Raw genomic sequence first — 19,551 nt, 5'->3', positions numbered from 1 at the left:
ACTCAGGGTTACCAGAAAGCTGCTTCTCCATTTCCTGCATGTCGCTCCACATGGATTTCACAATCATTAGGCTGCGAAAACCTCAAGCAGCAAATGGATTTTCACTGCTATTATGTTAAGTGTCGGTCTGATTATCTGCTGTTTGGGAAGGGATTTGTTCGTTTTGTTTTCGGGAGGATTTTGATAGTCGTGGTCTGACATGCAGGAGCGGAAGTAAGTGCCCGAATTTAACATTTAAATTATCCTAAATGGTATACTAACAACCAGTCGGACCTTGTTGTGTAAGTAATTATTTTGATTCCTCCTCATTATAAATTCCTCATAACTTACAGACACAGCCTACTGTTTATATTGTTCATTCTAATGGCATTGCACAAGTTATACACATTTATTTCCACAGGCTTACTGACACCATGAAGCTTTGTTGACAAGAGACTAACAAAAGTATTTCACCATAAACATATCGGTCATTATAAGGAGCAGTATGATGTTCACTTGGGTTTTCTTGGTCTCACTGTTCTGCATGGGAACACAAGATAGAAGTGACCCAGACGATGGTGAGTACCTCATTGTATACCTTTATTCAAAAAGACTTAGAATTACCTGGGCACCTCCAGTAACTTGTAATAGTTGTAAAGAATATCAGTGATGTAAATCCCATATGAATTTGCCCTATCTGTAATCTGTAAAAGTAAATGTACAACACGGATTCTATACTGTATTTTAGTGACACAGCCCTAGTAATAATAGTTTTGCATTGACTGCTTGATGAAAAATTGTTGCTGGTAGTACATGGTTGCATATGTAATGACACAGTATATTTTCTTGGTATATAGTCATAGCGATTTTATTTCTTGATTGTTTATTTATTTATTTTTTTTGTCTTTTTTTATTTTTGATTCAGGCTGTGTATTCCTGGTTATTATAAATGCTACTGAGGTGCTATTTGGAATATCACTAGATTAAAAATGCTTAATGTGCACCAGTATACGGCAGGTTATGTAAATCTGTGGATTTTGAGTCCTAGACCACCTCAAGAAAACCCAGAAAAAATCAGATGTTTGCTCATGAATACTACTTATACTATGAAACCAGACCGCTTAATCTGATCTTTGAAATGTCCTTAATTTCTCCATTACATAAACATTAATTATGCATTAAAAATAACATAGCTTTAAAAAAAAGTATGGTTAGTATCATGGGTTTTTAAGGGATTTTTCATGGGTTGATTTGTGATTTGATGATTTTTCATACCTTTTATGCATAGTTTATAGGCTTATTAATGAGTTATTAATGGAAAGGTCACCCTGAATTTTACATTAAATTACAAAGTAAGGAGTCAAACATAAAGGGGTGTTTAAGGAGGTTTTGATGGGGTCTCCTCGCCTTAATCTTAAGGGGATTTTGCATGAATTAACTACTACTACTACATACTATGGGCATTTTCCTCACAGGTGTCATACAGTGTGGACCTCAGAATATGAAAGAGACCTATAACTTCAATGACCAGAGGATCTTCCTAACATGGGAAGACGACCCTTCCTGCTCCGCGATACAGGAAGAGCTGATCTATGAGGTGGAGGTTCGAAGAGCAGGCAAGAGAGTACATGATGTAAGAGCTCCTCTGTAATTTCATCTGTAAAGCCAGAGCGGCTACAGTCAATGACTACCTAGGATAACAGTAACTTGGTTTGAATATTTTCAGGATGAAGTTGTTGTGACCGCAGATCACATAGGAATTACTCATTCCTGGAATTGGACTTCCTCTTTGCCTTTGGAGTGTGCCTCCCACTCGGTCAGACTGAGTTCCCGCTACAAAAACCACACAAGTCCATGGAGTCAAGAACAGACTATTCCCGGTTAATATTCAGCCTGCGGGGCACTTCATGTGTTTTGATGATGTTAAAACATGAAAGCGAACACACTTTCAAATTTGATAGTCACATTACTCTTTCAGATATTTATTTGATCCTTACTCTGCCCTGCAGGGACGAACCCGTCAGGCCGACCAATGGTTTTTCCACAGGACAGAGTGGTTGAGGTTGGCAGCAGATTCTCCTTCTGCTGCGTTCTGGAGCCAGGGGGGAGATTTGACAAAATGTTTATAAAGGGGTATAACAGTATTGACATGAACACTACTAAGATCAGCAATCAGACATATGTGTTGACCGTCGACCTCAACACAGCATCTCCATTAATTGGCTATGATGTTATATGTAATACATATGACTCTGGCGCCTGCGTTTATATTGGCTGTAAGTATGACTTATTATTCTGGAGTTTGTATGTGTTCAGTTGTCCCAATAGTCAGAGATACAACTGTACTTTATTGTTTGATGGTGCTTGCCTTGCCTCAGACCCGCCTGCTGATTTGGGTCTTCAGTGTGAGACCCGGGATCTGCAATCAGTCGAATGTCACTGGAATATAGGGAGAGACACAAATCTGACTGGACCGAGAGCAACAACTTATCGACTGCTTGGAAGGTATTAATGAAGAAGCGTATTAATGCAGTGTGTTGATAGGCCTGCATCCAAAAAATCTCCATCTTACCAAGTGATTTGGTCTATTATCGAGTCCTAAAATCATAATTTTCTTAAAATTAGTGAAAGAATCTGCCAGTGGGGTGAGATCATTTCACTTTTTTCCAATGCAAATCAATTTGTTTCAAGGATTTTGTAGAATCGAGAGTCATTTTCTTGATTGCAGTGCAGTGATCTGCCATATTCTGACTTTCAAGATGGTGACATTCATTTCTGGAAAATTCCTGAAGCAAGTGAAACTGCATTGGAAACAAGTGGAGTTAGTTATTTTTCTCTTGGTTTAAGAAAAATCAGATTTGAAGGCTGAATATCAGACTAAATCACTTGTTAAGATGGATGTTTTTTGCAGTGTGGTTCAGTTTGTAGGATCACTCATGGTGGCCTATTTATGTTAGGGAAAAACATCAAGCAATGTACATTTACTGGTAACTGAATATATATATTCTCTGCCCATTTGTTTTACAGACTATGCTCAGAAAAAAAAAAAAACAGCTGCAAACAAAAAGTGCAAGTGAACGTCGGTGAGAGGAACTGGACAGTGAAAGCCCAAAATGTGCTTGGCTCACATGAGCTCACATACAGGGCAGACCTGAGTGAAAGAGGTGTAGTAGCTCTGTAAAAGTTGCATATTCTAAGTACTAAAATACTTGTCTGCTTATGTGCGGGCCTTTGTAACCACTATATTTCTAAAATTCATTTGAACACTTGTTTCAGTACACATGTTTGCTCCGGAGAACCTGACAGCTTCAACTGTGAACTCCAGAAACGTCAGCCTGGAGTGGAGCTGGACGATACTAAAGTACAATCAATTACCTATCGTGTGCCAAATACAGCTTTTTCCCCCCAGTGGACAAACACACATGGTGAGTTGAAAACTGACTGAGGGTGAGACATAAAGATTTTGAAAGTGAAAACTTCTTTGAAGGTTAAAGTATATCATCGTCCATCTGGTTCTTATTTTGTTTCCAGACAAATGACTCTGGAGTTGGCCTTAAGGTTACAGTTTTGCATGGCCTGATGCCTAGTCAGATGTACACAGTGAAGGTACGATGTGGAACAGAGCATCATTTCTGGAAATGGAGTAACTGGAGTGCAACCCGTACCTTCTGGACCAAGGATGATCGTGAGTATGAAATGATAAAAACAGCAAAAACCCTTCAACCCAGTTTGACTTGTCAAAGATATAGTTTACACCAGTGGTTCTCAACCTTTTTCATATGAAGGACCCTAATTTAGTCCACATTAGGGCCACGGATCCCCATTTGACCCAAAGAATATTTTTATTGTTAGATATGATGCAGAGATAACAGAGAAACTATGATCAAAATAGTCATTCTAAAATGACAAAATAATGAAGTTTAACAAGTCATCAATTTGCTGGGGACCCCCTGGAATGCCCTCAAGGACCCCTGGTGGTCCCCGGACCCCACGTTGAGAACCGCTGGTTTACACAATCTTCATTTTGATCAAGTATTGTCTGTTTGCCCCACAGTTCCAGATTCATTAGACGTGTGGATGCAGATGGAGCATAACCAAACTATTATAAGATGGAAAGTAAGTCTGATGAGTGTACGGTGTCTGTGTCTGTGCTGTAAGTGGTGAACGAGAATAAACTGATGATGATGTTCCTCTGCAGACACTACTGCCAAACCAGAGTCATGGTGAGATCAGAGACTATGAAGTGACCTGGAGGAAGGCCACAGAGAGAGAAAGACAAACCAAAACCATATTTCCACCTGAGCACAGTGTTGCTCTCAGTCTCTTCGCCAGTGAAGAGCATATTGTCACCGTTACAGCGAGGAATGTGATTGGCAGCTCCTCCCCAGCAGCCATTACCATCTCCACACTCCATCCAGGTATGAAGATAATGGGAGTTGCTTGCAGTTCAGTTACAGAAACATTCAGGCAGTGGTTCTCAACGTGGGGTCCGGGGACCACGTGGGGGACCTTAAAAAAAAAAAGTGATGAATTGTTAAATTTCATTGTCATTTCATTTACAAGAAGTGAACACAATTAGAGAATGTAGAGGAATGACTGTTTTGATCATAGTTTCTCTGTTATTTCTCTACCTACAATACAGATAGTCATGGAATTCTGGACAAAATCATATCTAACAATAAAAATATTCTCAGACAAAATCTCACCAAATGGGGGTCTGTGGCCCTAATGTTGACTAAATTAGGGGTCCTTGTCGAATAGGAAGTCTCTTAGGACTGTTTCAGGTGTTGATTCACTATATAATGTTCACCTTGGGGTGTCGGTCAGAACACACAGGACACTTGGATATTGTGAACTCTTCTTTACTTGAATTGTTCTCTTTGCACAACAGCACAGTACTGCAACCAAAGTGGGTTTACAGGTGTAGAGAATGGTGTGGTCTCCAATAAGAACAGACAAGGCAACCAAATATAAATGACTCAAATTGCTCAATCATTAAATTACACGGTTAAATCCTCTTAGGCTATATACTCTATAATGATAACACCACTGCCAATACTGCACATAGGATAAACAAGGCTGATACTCTAACAATGCAGTCATATTAAACAAGTTCCAAATTCACATAATTTGTCAGGGGGGAGGGCAGAGGCTAGGACCCAGATGCAGACAGTCGAGGCAGAGAGCTTTTCTGAAGCTAGAAGCTTTAATAAAGAACTGAGGCAGAGTACAGAACAAGAAATCCAAAAAGCAAAAAACCACAACAGGCTGGCAAACAAAGGAAGACAAAACCAAACCTGGCCAGTAACAAGGCACGACGACTTCCACATGAAACACAGGGTAACACAACAAGAACAGAGCAGGTAACTAAACAGACGAACTGACAAAGACTACAAGGAACAAAGACAAGATATACACACAGACTGATTACACAAATGAGGGACAGCTGGCTGGCAGGGGAAAGGCCGGGAGGTGATTGGCTCATGACAGGCAGGAAAAAGCAGAACAAGGGCGCAAGGCTAATGGGCAGATGACAGACAGGTGTGGTGGAAGCAGGAGGGGGGAACTGGTGATGAGGGGAAGTCCGAGGACATCTGGTGGCTGGCAGGAGGATGACAGGACTGGGGAGTGAAGGGAGAGATAAACCAGGACCAGGGGCAGAACATGCAGACATAATTAACCAACATATGGGTAACACTGTACAATAAGGCTCACTAAGTTAATTGTTAGTTAATGCTTAATAAGCATGCTTAATAAGCATTAACTAATTAACAGTTAACTAATGTGTAATTTTCTAATGGTGTTCATGTTAACTAAGGTATTAATGTATACATTATTTAATAGTTTATAAAGATGACTGTTAAATAATGTATAAATTAATACCTTAGTTAACATGAACACCATTAGTAAATGATTACCAGACACATTAGTTAACTGTTAATTAGTGACCCTTATTGTAAAGTGACCCTTAGTGACACTTATTGTAAAGTGTTACCAACATATGAACTAGCTTAATCTAATTACTATGTAAACAGACTTCCAACATATCACCATGATTAGTATAATTTGAACAATGTATAATGCCAACATCATTCGGAGATAGGAACAGTGAAATAGTGTTGTTAGAATAATCTAACCACATGTAGCTTTAAGTTAGCATAGCCCACTTGTAGGAAGCTAACACTATCTGCTAAATAATCAAACATCATAAAAGGTACAAAATGGCCCATTCCACCTCCGACAGTAAAAGACTAGGGGGCACCTACATACCAGCCAACAGCCTTTCCAACAGTCCTTGATATGAAAAAGGTTGAGAATCACTGCTTTATAATTAATCTGTCTTTTGTTGACCTCTATTGGTAACCAGTAGGAATTACAACAACATGGACATATCCCTGGCAGCTGATGGCGGCCTGTAACTGACACATACTGCATGTAATCAAGTCACAGTTTCACATTGGAGAGGAGTAAGCTAGTGATCTAACAGAAATGTGACATGAAAAGGCACCATGCAAAATGCAGGAATAATAACACTGCTTTGTCATTGGCTTTGTTGGCTTGAAAGCTAATTTTAGCTCAAAACTTGTAATTCAGAAAACAACTAAGATTCATAAATATTTGTTGTTTTCAGACAGAGAGGTGGAGTCCTCTCGCATCAGCGGCAGCGACGGTGGTTTCAATGTGTCCTGGTCTGTGAACCCTGCAGCCAGCTGTGGCTATGTAGTGGACTGGTGTCCCACCTTCAGCACATGCAGAGTGGAGTGGCTCAAAGTGCCTCCTGGAGTAACTAATGCCAGGATATTATCAGGTGAGTTTCAGGAGAATGGTGGCGCTCTGTTTTAGTTCTTGGTTGTACCAGTGTAACAATACATCTCCTCCTCCTTCTTGGCCATATCTCCACCCCAGAACACTTCACAGATGGGGTTAAATACTCGTTGTCCATATATGCCTGCACCCAAGGAGCCCCAGAGCTACTAGAGAGAAGAGAGGGCTATGTCAGAGAGACAAGTAAGGATTTCAGCTTCATGACTCTCCTGTGGCATACTGTAAACCAGAGGTGGGGACTCCAGTCATATGACTTGGACTCGAGTCAGACTCGACTTGCTTGAGACTTGACTTGATGCATGAAGAGAAGACTTGAGACTTGACTTGGGTTCTGGTGACTTGACTTTGACTTGTACTTTGATGACTTGAAAAGGTTTCTAAAGTCTTGACTTGAGATCTTGTGTTTGTGTAAATGACTTAGATTGAAAGTGATGAGATTTGTTCCAGCAGACGACTGAATTTAAATTCTGTTTTCTGAATTTGTATGGAATGATTGAATTTATTGAAGTTGAAACTGATTCTAGAAATCAAACTCATGATGCTCTTACCAAGTTTTTATCCTATTAAAACCATATTGCATTGAAAAGTCCTAGATATTTAGTTTTATTTAAGATATTAAATTGATACTGGACTCTTGATTTGTTCTGACTTGACTTGCTGTTCTACATTTAGACTTGGGCCTTGACATTACTGACATGGACTTGATTTGGTAATCTACTGGTAATTTATTTGACTTGAGACTTATGCCCCGATACTTCAGACTGACTCGGGACCTGAGCAAAGTCGACTTGGTCGCACCTCTGCTGTATACTCAATGAATGTACCAGTCCACACCACTTTTTCAACTGTCTCTCACCCATCTCATGTGCTTGCTTTGCCAGAACTTCCAGATAATCAGATTAAACTGAAATGGGAACAGTTGGGTTCGGATGTTGAGGTGACCTGGACCGCTATCGCCCCAAGAAACCAGAGTGCCTTCATTCAAGGCTACATTATGTATTACACTGACAACTCTGCACCTCGCTCAAATCTGAACAGAGGTTTCAACATCAGTACAGGTACGATGATACCCATTTATTCTCAGATTATTATATGTTGTCAGTAATGCTATGCAGGAGAACTGTTTACTCAGTTTCACAGACTTCTTCAACACTGCTACATGTGGATCTTCAATGTCCCTCAGGATTGACTGTAATGGATTGGCCATTTCTTTCTCTTGGTTTTTAAGACAACCCCGAAGCCACCAGCCTGATGGCGAGGAACCTCCCAATCAGCTCCTACAAATTCACAGTGAAGGCGCTGACATCGGCAGGAGAGTGTGGCGATACGTCCTTTTCACTGTCCATGAATTCACCGAGTATGTTGCTTACCTTTAGGATCAATGCAGTATAATAGAAATCCATGGGTGTGGGATATGCTAAGAAGTTACCGTAATGTCCCTCTGCTCCAAGACACCATTAAGGAAACTGAATGTATATACTAAACAAACAAGTACTTGCTTGTTTCCCTGTCTGTCTGTCTTGTTTGTAATATGATATTATGTAGTTTATATGAGCATGGAAAATTTGGAACAAAACAAAGGAAGCTAAACCAAATCATATAAAGTTTCCAGCATCAGCATTTGTTTTTGTTTGGTTTACTCTCCTTGCTCATCAGAACTGTCTGTCTTAATTCAACAGCTGATAAAATGATCATGGTGGTCATCATTTCCCTAGTCAGCGTTTTCAGTCTCCTTTCCCTCATTATTATCCTTTGCTACAGACACTGGACATGGTAAGCTAATATCGGCCTTGATTGACTATTTGTTTCTAGTTGCTTCTTTGGTGCTAAATTTTATTTAATCACACTAACTCACCGCTGAAATTAGAATGCACTGACTTCATTTTCCCCCTGTATGATCAAGAGATTTCTTTTCATGCAATCTTACATCCAACAGTGTCAAACTGAAGATCTATCCTCCAATCCCAATACCAGTTTTGACGGACAACTGGTTGACATCACTGGTGGGTTATCTAGTCATTTTAAAGTCCAGTGTCCCTGCTGATTATGTTAATCACTGTTTTGCAATGCAATGTGAATCAACTGCATTCTGTACATCTAGCTGCCACCCCTCTCTTTCTACTGTATGGGTGCGAGTTCATTTTTCTGTTTTCCAGGGAGAACATGGTCGTCACTGGCTCCATGTGGATTCATATCACCAGGGCGAAACGGATATTGTGGATGTTCCACAGCTGTGTTGTAAACGACCACCAGGGAACGGTGACATCAGCCAGGAGGAAAGGCACTTCGTCAGCACGCAAACTCAGTCACCCAAGGGTTACTACAACCAGCCGCTGAGAAGCCACGTCACAGCAGCCCTCACTTTAAACACTAAAAACATCTCGCGTCCGTCAGGTCTACCATCCGTTCCGTTCAGAAGCGTGTTCGTGAACCCTTCGTACGACAGCATGTCGCCCTCGAGTCCTGAGCTTCAAGATAGGAAAAACTCGGAAGGCTACCAGCTTCAGAGTCCAGTGGAAACCTGTGGTCAAACTCAAACAGAAGAGAGTCCAGAGAGCTCTCTCCCCTGTGTCCTCACGTACATTTTGATACCACAGTCATCCTCCCAATAGTTGCTGCAGGCGTATTTTGTGGCATATGTCACATTTAGGATAGGAATATAATATCATGTTGCAGCTGCAAAAAAAAAGTTTAAGCTCAAATTAAAGTGTGTTTGTCATATCCTCTCAGTATAAAAAGAATAGAAACATTTAATTCACAAAGAGAAAGAAGTACAATAATTACAGTAAGAATAGAAAATGAGAAGTTAAGAGGACAATAACAAAGCATAAGAACATAATAATGTAGTGTAAGTTATGACTAGTGCACTGATATGAAAGTGTCATAATGTTTGTGAAGTGTCTGAGTGTCCATAGTGAACATTTATTGCTCCCAGAGAAGAAAGACTGATGCTCTGTTACTGTTTCTCAGATGGTAAAATGTGAATTTAATGTGCAGTCCATTTAGAGTGGAAGGAATGTATATATGCATGTATAAAATGTAATTTTCACCATGCACACTAATAAAGTATAGGCTACTGTAAGTATTCTACAGTGTGAAAATATTGGCCACAACGATGAAATTTTGCCCATCCAGCTGGGGGCGCTCTAGCACCGTCTTCACCAAGCACGTGCACACACACACACACACACACACACACACACACACACACACACATTGAATTAAACATACCAATTTTATTTTCTACTTTCCTATATGGATTGAAAGATGCTGAAGATAATAACATAATGAAACTTTAATTAGTTCTATGGGGAAATGGGATAGTAGCACCAGCAAATAGTAGATAGAGCAAAGAAAAATAAAAGAGGGTGGGTGTTTCAAAAAAGAAAAGGTTGATAAATATGCATCATAAGAAAATAGTAGAAAAATGTACGAAAATATGAAATATGCAGCATGTCCAATTATGCCATAAACTACCACACACGTTTTTCGTTTTTTTACGAAAATCCATCACAGGCTCCTATAGGTTCAAACAGAAAGATAAAAAAAGTGGTTAGTTTTCATTTGTGTCTGTGTTTTTTACAATTTGAATTTAAATATGGCATGTGTAGGCTACTCATACAGACTCCTCCTGAGACAGAAATGCTATCACTGCCGGCGCTAACGAAAAATCTCATATAATAGTCACTCACAGACTTTATCCTAATTTATGATATTTTCCATCCCCTATGGTATTAGCTACTGTAGTATTCCAAATAATATCCCTATAGTTATGTTGGCCTACTAAGTTAGATAAATGTTTTTCACGAGGCCATAATATTCCAGTAGAGACCTATAGTGTGCCTGTAGGCCTATTCAATAATTTGTGATTGACTAAGTAGAATAACAATCTCTTGTCAGTCATCAATCATTGCTCCACTTTTCCCAAGAAATGTATTTTCCATATAGCCTAAGCAGGTTTGGAGTATTTGTTGGCAAATCAGCTGGATTTTCCATATAGGCTCTGGTGAACTGATGCGAGACAATAGTCACTGTAATATTCCTATTGAGGCCAATAGTGTCCGTGGTAGTCCTGAGCTATATTGTTCTTTATAGTAGGCTATTGCTTATCTTATTATATATTTATTTATTATATATTTATAGTACACTATGATATTCCTATAATATTTCTCATAGTAGTATAGTATTGTTATGTAGACCTACTTTACTATAGGTCTTTATCATAGTGTTCGGAACCAGCCGCACCACTATACCGTCATAAACGGCCCAGTTCTTTATAAGTTTAGGTTTTCGTTGCAGCGTTCAGTGAAGAGACCCGAGCGGAGAAATTACACATCAACTGTTTAGATAGACGACCGACAACATGAGTTTTTGCGACCTTTTGAAAGTTTCCAGGGTAGAAATTGGAAAGAGGCCAGAGAGACTTCTCAAAAGAAGAGGCAACGAACCACAGACCAAGGTTGGTTGAATTTATTTTTCAGTGAAATCTCAAACGTTTGGACATCAAAGACACCCGTTTGATAAGATTAAATCCCAGAGACACTATGGGCAGATTTTAATTATTGTTCATTAATTATTTGGTAGTATTGATTTATTAATGAGTTGTATGACTGTTTACACTGTATGTGGGAAGATAACACAGGTGAGAGAAACCTACACTGCCTGTCAAAAGTTTGGGGAGCAGTGAAAAACAGAAAGGCTGTGGGTGCACATGTGTAGTGCTCTGACAGCAATAAAAAATACAGACTATGTGAGTAATATGGGCTACATTAAGCTGTACCTGTGAGATACCCTCGATGAAACACCTAGTGTATGCTGAAACACTTCGGGTAAACATAGAAAAATAAAGGCTTTCTTAACTTTTGCACACTAAAGAGGAGTGCCTTGGCTTCCTTTTCTCAAGTGTACCTGTGGAGTCTGTACTGCTCTGACAACAGCAAGGTCATTATTTTATTCAACATTTAATGACTGATGTTCTCCCCTCAAAAGCTGTTGTGTAATTGCATCATTCTGCATCGTCTTCAAGAAAATCCCACATTTTCTTTTTTTCTTTTTTGATGCACAGAACAATGTCACCAAGAAAGGCTTCTTGCCCAAGCTGGAGCCAAAGTCTGTGGGTGTGAAGGCTCCAAAGCGCCCCCAGCAGCCGGATGTTGTTCTACCACAGATCCACGGGAGCCAGCAGAAAACCCACCAGCGTGGTGGTCTTCTGGTCAGTCCTGATGTCTATTTACACATTTGTTGTTATCTGTCTCCTCATAAAACATCTCACTGCATGTCTTTGGTTCCTCTGATCAGCCACAGGTGCGAGCGCAGAAAGGCCACGGCTTCACCGTGGAAAGCTTCGCTTCCAAGAAGAAGCTGAAGATTGAGAAGGAGAAATCCTGTAATGGACAAGAGGCCATGTCCCCTGCATGTAAGTGGGCTGAGACCAGGAGAGGTTCTCCTTGAACTGTCAAAAAGGGCCCAAGTTTAGGATACAAGTTTACAACCTTTTTATAATCTTATAGTGAGATCATTAGAGAGGAACACAGAGAGAGAGCAAGTGAAAAAGACACCTGACTCACCTTTTCTTTCCCTTCATACAGATGTCTTGAAGGCCTACAAGAAATACCTGACAGAGTTTGAGCAGGAAGAAATTAAAGACTATGAGCAGGTGTGGTACCTCGGCCGCAAGGCTAAGAAGATCCAGGGATCCTATAACTCACAGTACGACGATGAGGAAGGATTCTACAGGACGGTAAGTATTGCACTATTCTTTCAAGCAGAAGGAAATTATTCCTACTTCCGGTTGTTGATTGCTCAACAATTATTATCATTTGTTTATCCCTTTATTGTTGGACTGAAGACATTTTTGCACCTTCAAATTCATTGATTGAGCTTTTGTTACAAAGTCTGATAGCATGTGACAGCTAAACCCAAGTTCAGCACATAATGTTTTCAGAAGGTTTCTTTAGCTTTATGATGTTTGTGAACATTGAAGTGAAACCTGTATTTTGAATCAGGATGGGTTATGACAGTAGCAAAAAGCTTATTTTCCATTCATATTTTTTCAATTTAGTGGATGTGAATATTTGGAGGCTTTGCACTGTGGGGCGATTTGTCCCATGGTATCTTATTGACTGATCTTTTGAACTTTTGGTCCGCAGGTCATCAAAGATCACATCGCCTACCGCTACGAGGTGCTGGCAGTGATCAGTGAAGGCGGCTTCGGCCACGTCCTCAAGTGCCGGGACCACAAAACAATGGAGCTTGTGGCCCTGAAAGTCGTACGGAACCTGGACAGGTGAAACATTTTCTAAAACTCCAGAATAGCAGACACAAATAAAAGAGACAAAGCTGAACCTGATATGATACTTTAGGAATCAGCTTAGACAACAGTCACTCATTATCACTGAGCTTATATTCTCCTCTGTGGTCCTGTTGGTATTTAGGTGCAACCTTGAGGGGACGGCTGAGGTGAAGATCTTAGATGCGCTGCGGAAGAAGGACGACAACAACGCGGCCAACATCCTGCATATGAAGGATAACTTCTACTTCCGCAGCCATCTCTGCATCTCCTTCGAACTCTTGGGGTAAGTTCAGAAAATACTCATTATTTTGTTACTATGATGATGCAGCTGGACTCATGCAAGCAAGCTAAGTTGTACCAATGCTATTAAGCAACTCAAGAGGCTGTGGGGATTTGTTCATCAAATCAAAAGGTAACGTAAGTCTATCACTCTCATTCTCTCCAGAAAAGACTTGTATAAGACTCTGGAGGCGAACAACTTCCAGGGCTTCAGCATCCCTCAGGTCAGACAGTTCGCCATAGACCTGCTCAACTGCCTGCAACTGCTTCAGAAGGAGAGGATCATCCACTGCGACCTAAAACCGGTAGGAGTCAAAGTTATCGATCTTCACTGTGAAACGATCCATCGGTGCAGCTCAAAAATCCACAAGTGTTGGGTATTCCAATCGAATTCTCACCGATTCTTGATTCCTTGCCTAAAATACTCAATGCGAGGTGTATTCATTGTTATTTGTTACAGTGCACTGAGTTGTTAGACAATATTGAGTAGTTTAAGAGTAGTTTTACTAAGATGTGTTGCAGGTAAGGCACTGGTCATACTTACATGTTGCTTTTTCAGGAAAACATCCTCCTCTCTGAGAAAGACCAGGAGCATGTGAAGGTCATTGACTTCGGAGCAAGCTGCTTTGAGGAGAACAGAGGTGAGTGTGTGTTGGTTGATTGTTCTCATCATTATGAAATATTACAGGCTGTGTCAATTCCACCTTTACTATCGGCCTTTTCCTGCTCCTCCTCCACAGCCACTGCCTGCATCCAGACTCTGCTGTACATGTCTCCGGAGGTTCTGCTGGGCAAAGACTACAGCATGGCCATCGACATGTGGAGCCTGGGCTGCATCTTGGCCGAGCTGCACACCGGCTCCCCTCTCTTTGCTGGCCTCGACATGTACGACCAGTTCAACTGCATCATGGAGGTAACACTACCAGACGTGCAACACCAACATCAGGCCATTTGCCATTTCATTGACTGCAGCAAATATTTCTTCACCAAGATGTAATGCTTACAAAGGGTTTTTGTGTGTATTCTTTAAGGTGCTGGGTGTCCCTCCTGCAGAGTTTGTGCGGACAGCACCAAAAAAGGAGAGGAAGAAGTTATTTGGTGAGCAAAAACATTCAAGTCATTTGATTGTTTCTTGGCTAGGCATCTTTGTGATAGGCTCAATGGTGCTGTGATCCTCTACAAGATATCTTGTAACTGACTTGTCAGTGTGTTATGGTTGTGCAGATTCTAAGGGCGTCCCGAAGAACACAATGAACTTCAACGGCAAAATTCGGGTTCCCAACAGCAGGAATCTGGCCAGCCTCCTGAAGACTAAGGATGCAAACTTCCTGGATTTCATTCAGCGCTGCCTCAAGTAGGTGCACTCCCTCAGAAACACTCGATAGGAACTATACTTTTCCAAAAATGTGTTGTACTATGTTGTAATAAGTAAGCTAAGCTTTCTTTCAGTGTATCTTGCAGAGTGTCCTCAGTTTCTTTCTGAATGTGTGGACTTCATATATTTCGTTATTTAGATATAACCCAGAGGAGCGCATGACACCAGACGAGGCCATGCAGCATCCGTGGATTAGGAAGCAGCTTCTCTACAAGAGAGTGCAAATGCCAGCTGTGCGACTGCAACCAGTCGAGGAGAAGGAAGCCGAGGTCACACTCAAGAGCTCCACCGCAGGGAAGGGAAAAATCCCTGTGCAAAGTGTAAGTACCATGAGCAAGCCATGTGCAAGCCATGTTTCCTAAAAGATATCATAGAATTGTTCATTGTAGACCAGCAGAGTTTGTGCTAGGGAGAGGAGAAAGGGAGACAGTCTGTGCATGAGAACATGATGCCCAGTGTGTATGAGGCACTGTTGCTGAAAATGCTCCAATGCCAGTTTGAACGATAGGAGCTCCAGCTAGTTTATAGGCTTTCTGCTCTGCCGTCCAAACATCATTATTGCACTGCTTTGGAGAACCACTCTGTCTCTTAGGGAGGTGTGCATGGGATAAGCAGAGAGTGTTTCAGGAAACAGCTCCGAGCATATAGCATTGGAATACACTGTAGTAAATAGGATTCATTGTCTGTGTGCTTGCACAACATCCTGGAGAGCCACCATCTTTGAGCAGAGCAGCCTTAAACTGCAAATGTTTTAGATTAGACCCAAATATTTTTTATCAGGAAATAGTAATATGTTTCATAGTTCAAAATGTCTCTTGCCTCTCTCCATCCACGCTCCACGATGTCTTCAGAGATTCACCCTGCACAAGAGTGTGGGGTAAATTTGATTTAGTGGTCAGAGCGGGCCGGTTATTTTACAGTTTAAAATCTGGCTTTGGGTGTGTTGAAGTACATACTAGGCTGAAATCGAACTCAACTGTCTACGCTTGGTATGTCTTGGTGTGTGTGTGTGTGTTTTTTTTGGTAGGGAAATCTACCAATCAATGTCATGTAATTTGAGTAGAACTACAGAAATACATCATGCATACTTTAAATTGGTCTACTGTTGCCAACTGGGCAGCTTTGTTGCTAGTTTTAGCAGCTTTTCAGACCCCCTGGCGACTTAATTTGTTATAACAACTATCGACAAATCAAGCTTCTTTTTCAGACAGTCAGGGGCTAATGTGGCAACACAATATCATAAAATGTTTTGAAATGAAATATGAAGTTTGAAACACTGATTACATGTTCCACCACAAACTGGATGATAATACCATGAATTGGACACGCCATTTGCTCCTGTTTTTCACGTGAAAAGGTTTTAGTCATGGTTAAATCAAACAAATTTTTTGCTAATAATGAAAATTTCACTCAGAATAGAAAACTTCTTGGCATGAGTTGAGAATTGAAACCGGGTTGTCAGAGTTGTAGGCAAGTGTTTACACCACCACACTATTATTTCAATATCACTACTGCTTGTTTGTAGTTGTATCTGTTATGTTGTATCTGTTTGGTGGTGGAAAATGTATTTCTCTCACTTTTTGTGCACAGAGCATATATTTCCATTTAAATACATGGTGCTCATTTCACATCATTTCGGGTTACCAGGCTCAGTGTGTTGACAATGTGTTGACATCAGTCAATAAATTGGTATGGCTGATTTCTGGCCAATGCACATACATTTGAGCAACCTGCTTGTGTAATCCAAAGAGGTCTGATGACCACAACACTTCCCATACAAAGACCCCTCCCTCTGATAAGTGTGGGGGGACTGTAGCAAAATAAATACATGAAAACTATTTCCCTCCACATGGAACATCTTTGTACCTATATATTTCCAATATATTTTTTTTTAATAAATGCATAGTCCACACCCCCAGCCATTCAAAGTAGATTAGGCTTTTCCATGGCATAATTTTGTTTGTTGCTACAGCTATGATGTAGCATGGAAAAATATCCATATATTATATATATAAGTGATGAGAGGTGAAATTTTAAAGTCACATTTTAGAGTCAAGTCCATATATAATAAACAAACAGAAAAACAAACAAAAAGTAACTTATTATCAGGATTTAATGATATTATGAGTCAATGAAATATATAGAGACACAACTTTAAATATGTTCCCAACAGTTTTTGGACTGGATTTAATTAGTTTTCTTTTACAGCAAATAGTTAATTTGGCAGTAGATACAGGAAAAATCGCTGTCGCCTTTAAACATTTCCAGACACATTTTCTCACATTTAAGGGAAAATGTTTCAAATGAATGGCTATTTTAGCTTAATTACTGTTTGTTTTACTGTTTTTCAGAGGGTAACACAGATACTGCAGACAAAGGCAGAAAGAGAGAGAATCAACAACTCTGAGAAGGAGAAGATCTCAGCCTGTATGCTGTGGGGACAGGAGAGGAGAACAAAAGATGAGGAGAGAGAAGGATCCAAAGGAGAGAGGACAAGAGGAGAGACTAGGAGTGGACGGAGGAGAGAGGAAGAAGAGAGAGAAGGATCCAAAGGAGGAGAGAGGACAAGAGGAGAGACTAGGAGCGGACGGAGGAGAGAGGAAGAAGAGAGAGGAGGAGCCTAAGGAGGAGAGAGGAGAGGAGAGGAAGAGAGAGAAGAACCCTAAGGAGGAGAGACGAGGAGCCTAAGGAGAAGAGGAGGGGGGTCTAAGGAGGAGAGAGAAGAGAAGAGAAAAGGAGACTAAGGAGGAAGAACCTAAGGAGGAGAGAAGAGGAGTCTAAGGAGGAGAGAGGAGGATCCAAACCCCTTCGGCAACTCTCCACTGTTCTTGAGTCCTGCCCCTTCTTCAAATAACTCACAGGATCTTCCACAGGTGCAGCAGGAGTTTAGGGCAGTTCCTGTAGACTTGATATGAAATACCACTAGGTCCTGAAGCAGAGCTTGCTCACACAGCTGCAGCTCTTCTTCCTTAGGATGTACATCAACTGAGCCAGGTCTATGCGCTTCTCTTCCCCTGCCTGCTTGTAGCGGCGCCTTAGGGTCTTCAGCACCTGATATTGTGGATCCTCACTTGGTTCTGGTTGGCCTTTCTGTTCCTCTTCTCCAAATCTTTGACATGCGAGGCTCACAGTGACTGTTGTCATGGCTTGAAGTTTCCTGTCGACATTTCTCCTCACTGTTGCCTCCAGAATTTGGTCTATATCATTGTCAGACTGCCGTCAGGTCCGTCTGAATGGGGTGCTTATCCTGCCCCCCTCATGGGCTCCCCTGGGGGTATGTTTCCATACGCTTCTCTGTAGCTTGGTTTCCAGTAGTCACCGTGCTTTTCATGGTCGTCAACCAGTCTTACCTGATCGTCACCAATTGAATCAGGTTCTAAGATGTGCAAATACATCTGCTGATCTGCTGGACACATCAACTAAAACAACTTGGCCGCCACCATGTCAAGCACCCCCTCTCCCAGCTCCTAGCCTCTACCTCGACAGACCCAAGGAAAACCTCCATGCCTCCACCTAGCACCTTCATACCAGCCCTCTTCCACTGCAATCCCCCCAGCACCCTGGGGGTGTTGAAACTGTACACCTCTCTCTAAGGAGCCCCTCGTTCTCCTCCCAATTCAACCTGGAGGAGGAGCCAAAGGAGGAGAAAGGAGAGAGAGACGAGAGGGAGAGAGAAGTATGGCGCAGGGAAAGGGTCAAAATTAAGACTACTGAGAAGCCGGCGGAGGCTATATCCCTGCCGAAGCCAGCTACTGATCTGGCCAATGATAAGCCAACGCTGGTAACTGAGAGGCCAGCGGTGGGAAATGAGAAGCCGACTACTCATTCAACCAAGGTGTAGCTCTATTCGTCTTACCTAGCAACCCACTGGATCGGCTACTGGCTTGGCTGGTCATTAGCTTTCGAGGCTGGTGACTAGCACGCCGAGGCTAGCAACCCACTGGATCGGCTACTGGCTTGGCTGGTCATTAGCTTCCGAGGCTGGGAACTAGCACGCCGAGGCTAGCAACTCACTGGATCGGCTACTGGCTTGGCTGGTCATTAGCTTCCGAGGCTAGCAACCGGCTGGGTCAGCTATTGGCTTGGCTGGGAACTAGCACGCCGAGGCTAGCAACCAACTGGATTGGCTACTGGCTTGGCTGGTCATTAGCTTCCGAGGCTAGCAACCGGCTGGATCAGCTATTGGCTTGGCTGGGAAGCTAATGACCAGCCAAGCCAGTCGCTGATCCAGCCGCTTGCTAGCCTCGGCGTGCTAGTTCCCAGCTAAGCCAGTAGCTGATCCAGCCGGTTGCTAGCCTCAGAAGCTAATGACCAGCCAAGCCTGTAGCCGATCCAGTGGGTTGCTAGCCTCGGCGTGCTAGTTCCCAGCCTGGGAAGCTAATGACCAGCCAAGCCAGTAGCCGATCCAGTGGGTTGCTAGCCTCGGCGTGCTAGTCACCAGCCTCGGAAGCTAATGACCAGCCAAGCCAGTAGTCGATCCAGTGGGTTGCTAGGTAAGACGCTTGGAGCTACACCTTGGTCAAATGAGTAGTCGGCTTCTCATTTCCCACCGCTGGCCTCTCAGTTACCAGCGCTGGCTTATCATTGGCCAGATCAGTAGCTGGCTTCGGCAGGGATATAGCCTCCGCCGGCTTCTCAGTAATCTTAATTTTGACCCTTTCCCTGCGCCATAGAGAAGGACCCTAAGGAGAAGAGGTGGGGGTCTAAGGAGGAGAGAGAAGAGGAGACAAAGGGAGCCTAAGGAGGAGAGAAGAGGAGCCCAAGGAGGAGAGAGGAGGATCCAAACCCCTTCAGCAACTCT

The 19,551-nt window shown here is 42.0% G+C and overlaps 2 protein-coding genes across 5 annotated transcripts; both read left to right on the top strand.

Annotated features, from left to right (window-relative positions):
- Nucleotides 1-77: 77 nt before the first annotated feature.
- On the top strand, nt 78-9,875 carry LOC139656386 (leukemia inhibitory factor receptor-like). 4 transcript variants are annotated; one of them, XM_071533946.1, is made up of 18 exons: nt 78-281; nt 541-557; nt 1,455-1,612; nt 1,706-1,859; nt 1,989-2,255; nt 2,358-2,484; nt 3,007-3,143; nt 3,256-3,404; nt 3,511-3,664; nt 4,034-4,095; nt 4,178-4,397; nt 6,611-6,787; nt 6,886-6,987; nt 7,686-7,862; nt 8,033-8,161; nt 8,484-8,577; nt 8,741-8,807; nt 8,961-9,875. In XM_071533946.1, exons 3-18 carry the CDS (start codon nt 1,481-1,483, stop codon nt 9,414-9,416), a joined length of 2,604 nt encoding a protein of 867 aa, XP_071390047.1. In that variant the 5' UTR covers nt 78-281; nt 541-557; nt 1,455-1,480; the 3' UTR covers nt 9,417-9,875. The 4 variants fall into 4 exon arrangements, with proteins under 4 accessions (XP_071390047.1, XP_071390046.1, XP_071390044.1 ...); XM_071533945.1 differs by having other exon boundaries at nt 537-557; XM_071533943.1 differs by having other exon boundaries at nt 401-557.
- Nucleotides 9,876-11,167: 1,292 nt separating this feature from the next.
- LOC139656383 (dual specificity tyrosine-phosphorylation-regulated kinase 4-like) lies at nt 11,168-15,631 on the top strand. Its single transcript, XM_071533939.1, has 13 exons — nt 11,168-11,263; nt 11,870-12,016; nt 12,103-12,220; nt 12,393-12,544; nt 12,954-13,090; nt 13,239-13,379; nt 13,542-13,680; nt 13,935-14,016; nt 14,116-14,288; nt 14,407-14,473; nt 14,600-14,729; nt 14,890-15,070; nt 15,602-15,631. The coding sequence occupies exons 1-13, from the start codon at nt 11,168-11,170 to the stop codon at nt 15,629-15,631; spliced, it is 1,593 nt and encodes a 530-aa protein (XP_071390040.1).
- Nucleotides 15,632-19,551: the final 3,920 nt, after the last annotated feature.

This window comes from Centroberyx affinis, unplaced genomic scaffold (genome assembly GCF_046629955.1).
Source record: "Centroberyx affinis isolate AG114_WGS23_722 - 3 ecotype Tasmania unplaced genomic scaffold, CSIRO-AGI_Caff_v1 ptg002468l_1, whole genome shotgun sequence".
In the NCBI taxonomy this organism is placed as follows: Eukaryota; Metazoa; Chordata; class Actinopteri; order Beryciformes; family Berycidae; genus Centroberyx; species Centroberyx affinis.
This window is presented reverse-complemented; position numbering and strand designations above follow the sequence as displayed.

Coding starts and splice junctions, on each gene's coding strand:
- LOC139656386 (XM_071533943.1), top strand. CDS start 485: ATGATGTTCACTTGGGTTTTCTTGGTCTCACTGTTCTGCATGGGAACA. Junction 2,256..2,357: donor CGCCTGCGTTTATATTGGCT/GTAAGTATGACT, acceptor GCCTTGCCTCAG/ACCCGCCTGCTGATTTGGGT. Junction 6,988..7,685: donor GGGCTATGTCAGAGAGACAA/GTAAGGATTTCA, acceptor TTGCTTTGCCAG/AACTTCCAGATAATCAGATT.
- LOC139656383 (XM_071533939.1), top strand. CDS start 11,168: ATGAGTTTTTGCGACCTTTTGAAAGTTTCCAGGGTAGAAATTGGAAAG. Junction 11,264..11,869: donor GCAACGAACCACAGACCAAG/GTTGGTTGAATT, acceptor TTTGATGCACAG/AACAATGTCACCAAGAAAGG. Junction 13,380..13,541: donor ATCTCCTTCGAACTCTTGGG/GTAAGTTCAGAA, acceptor CATTCTCTCCAG/AAAAGACTTGTATAAGACTC.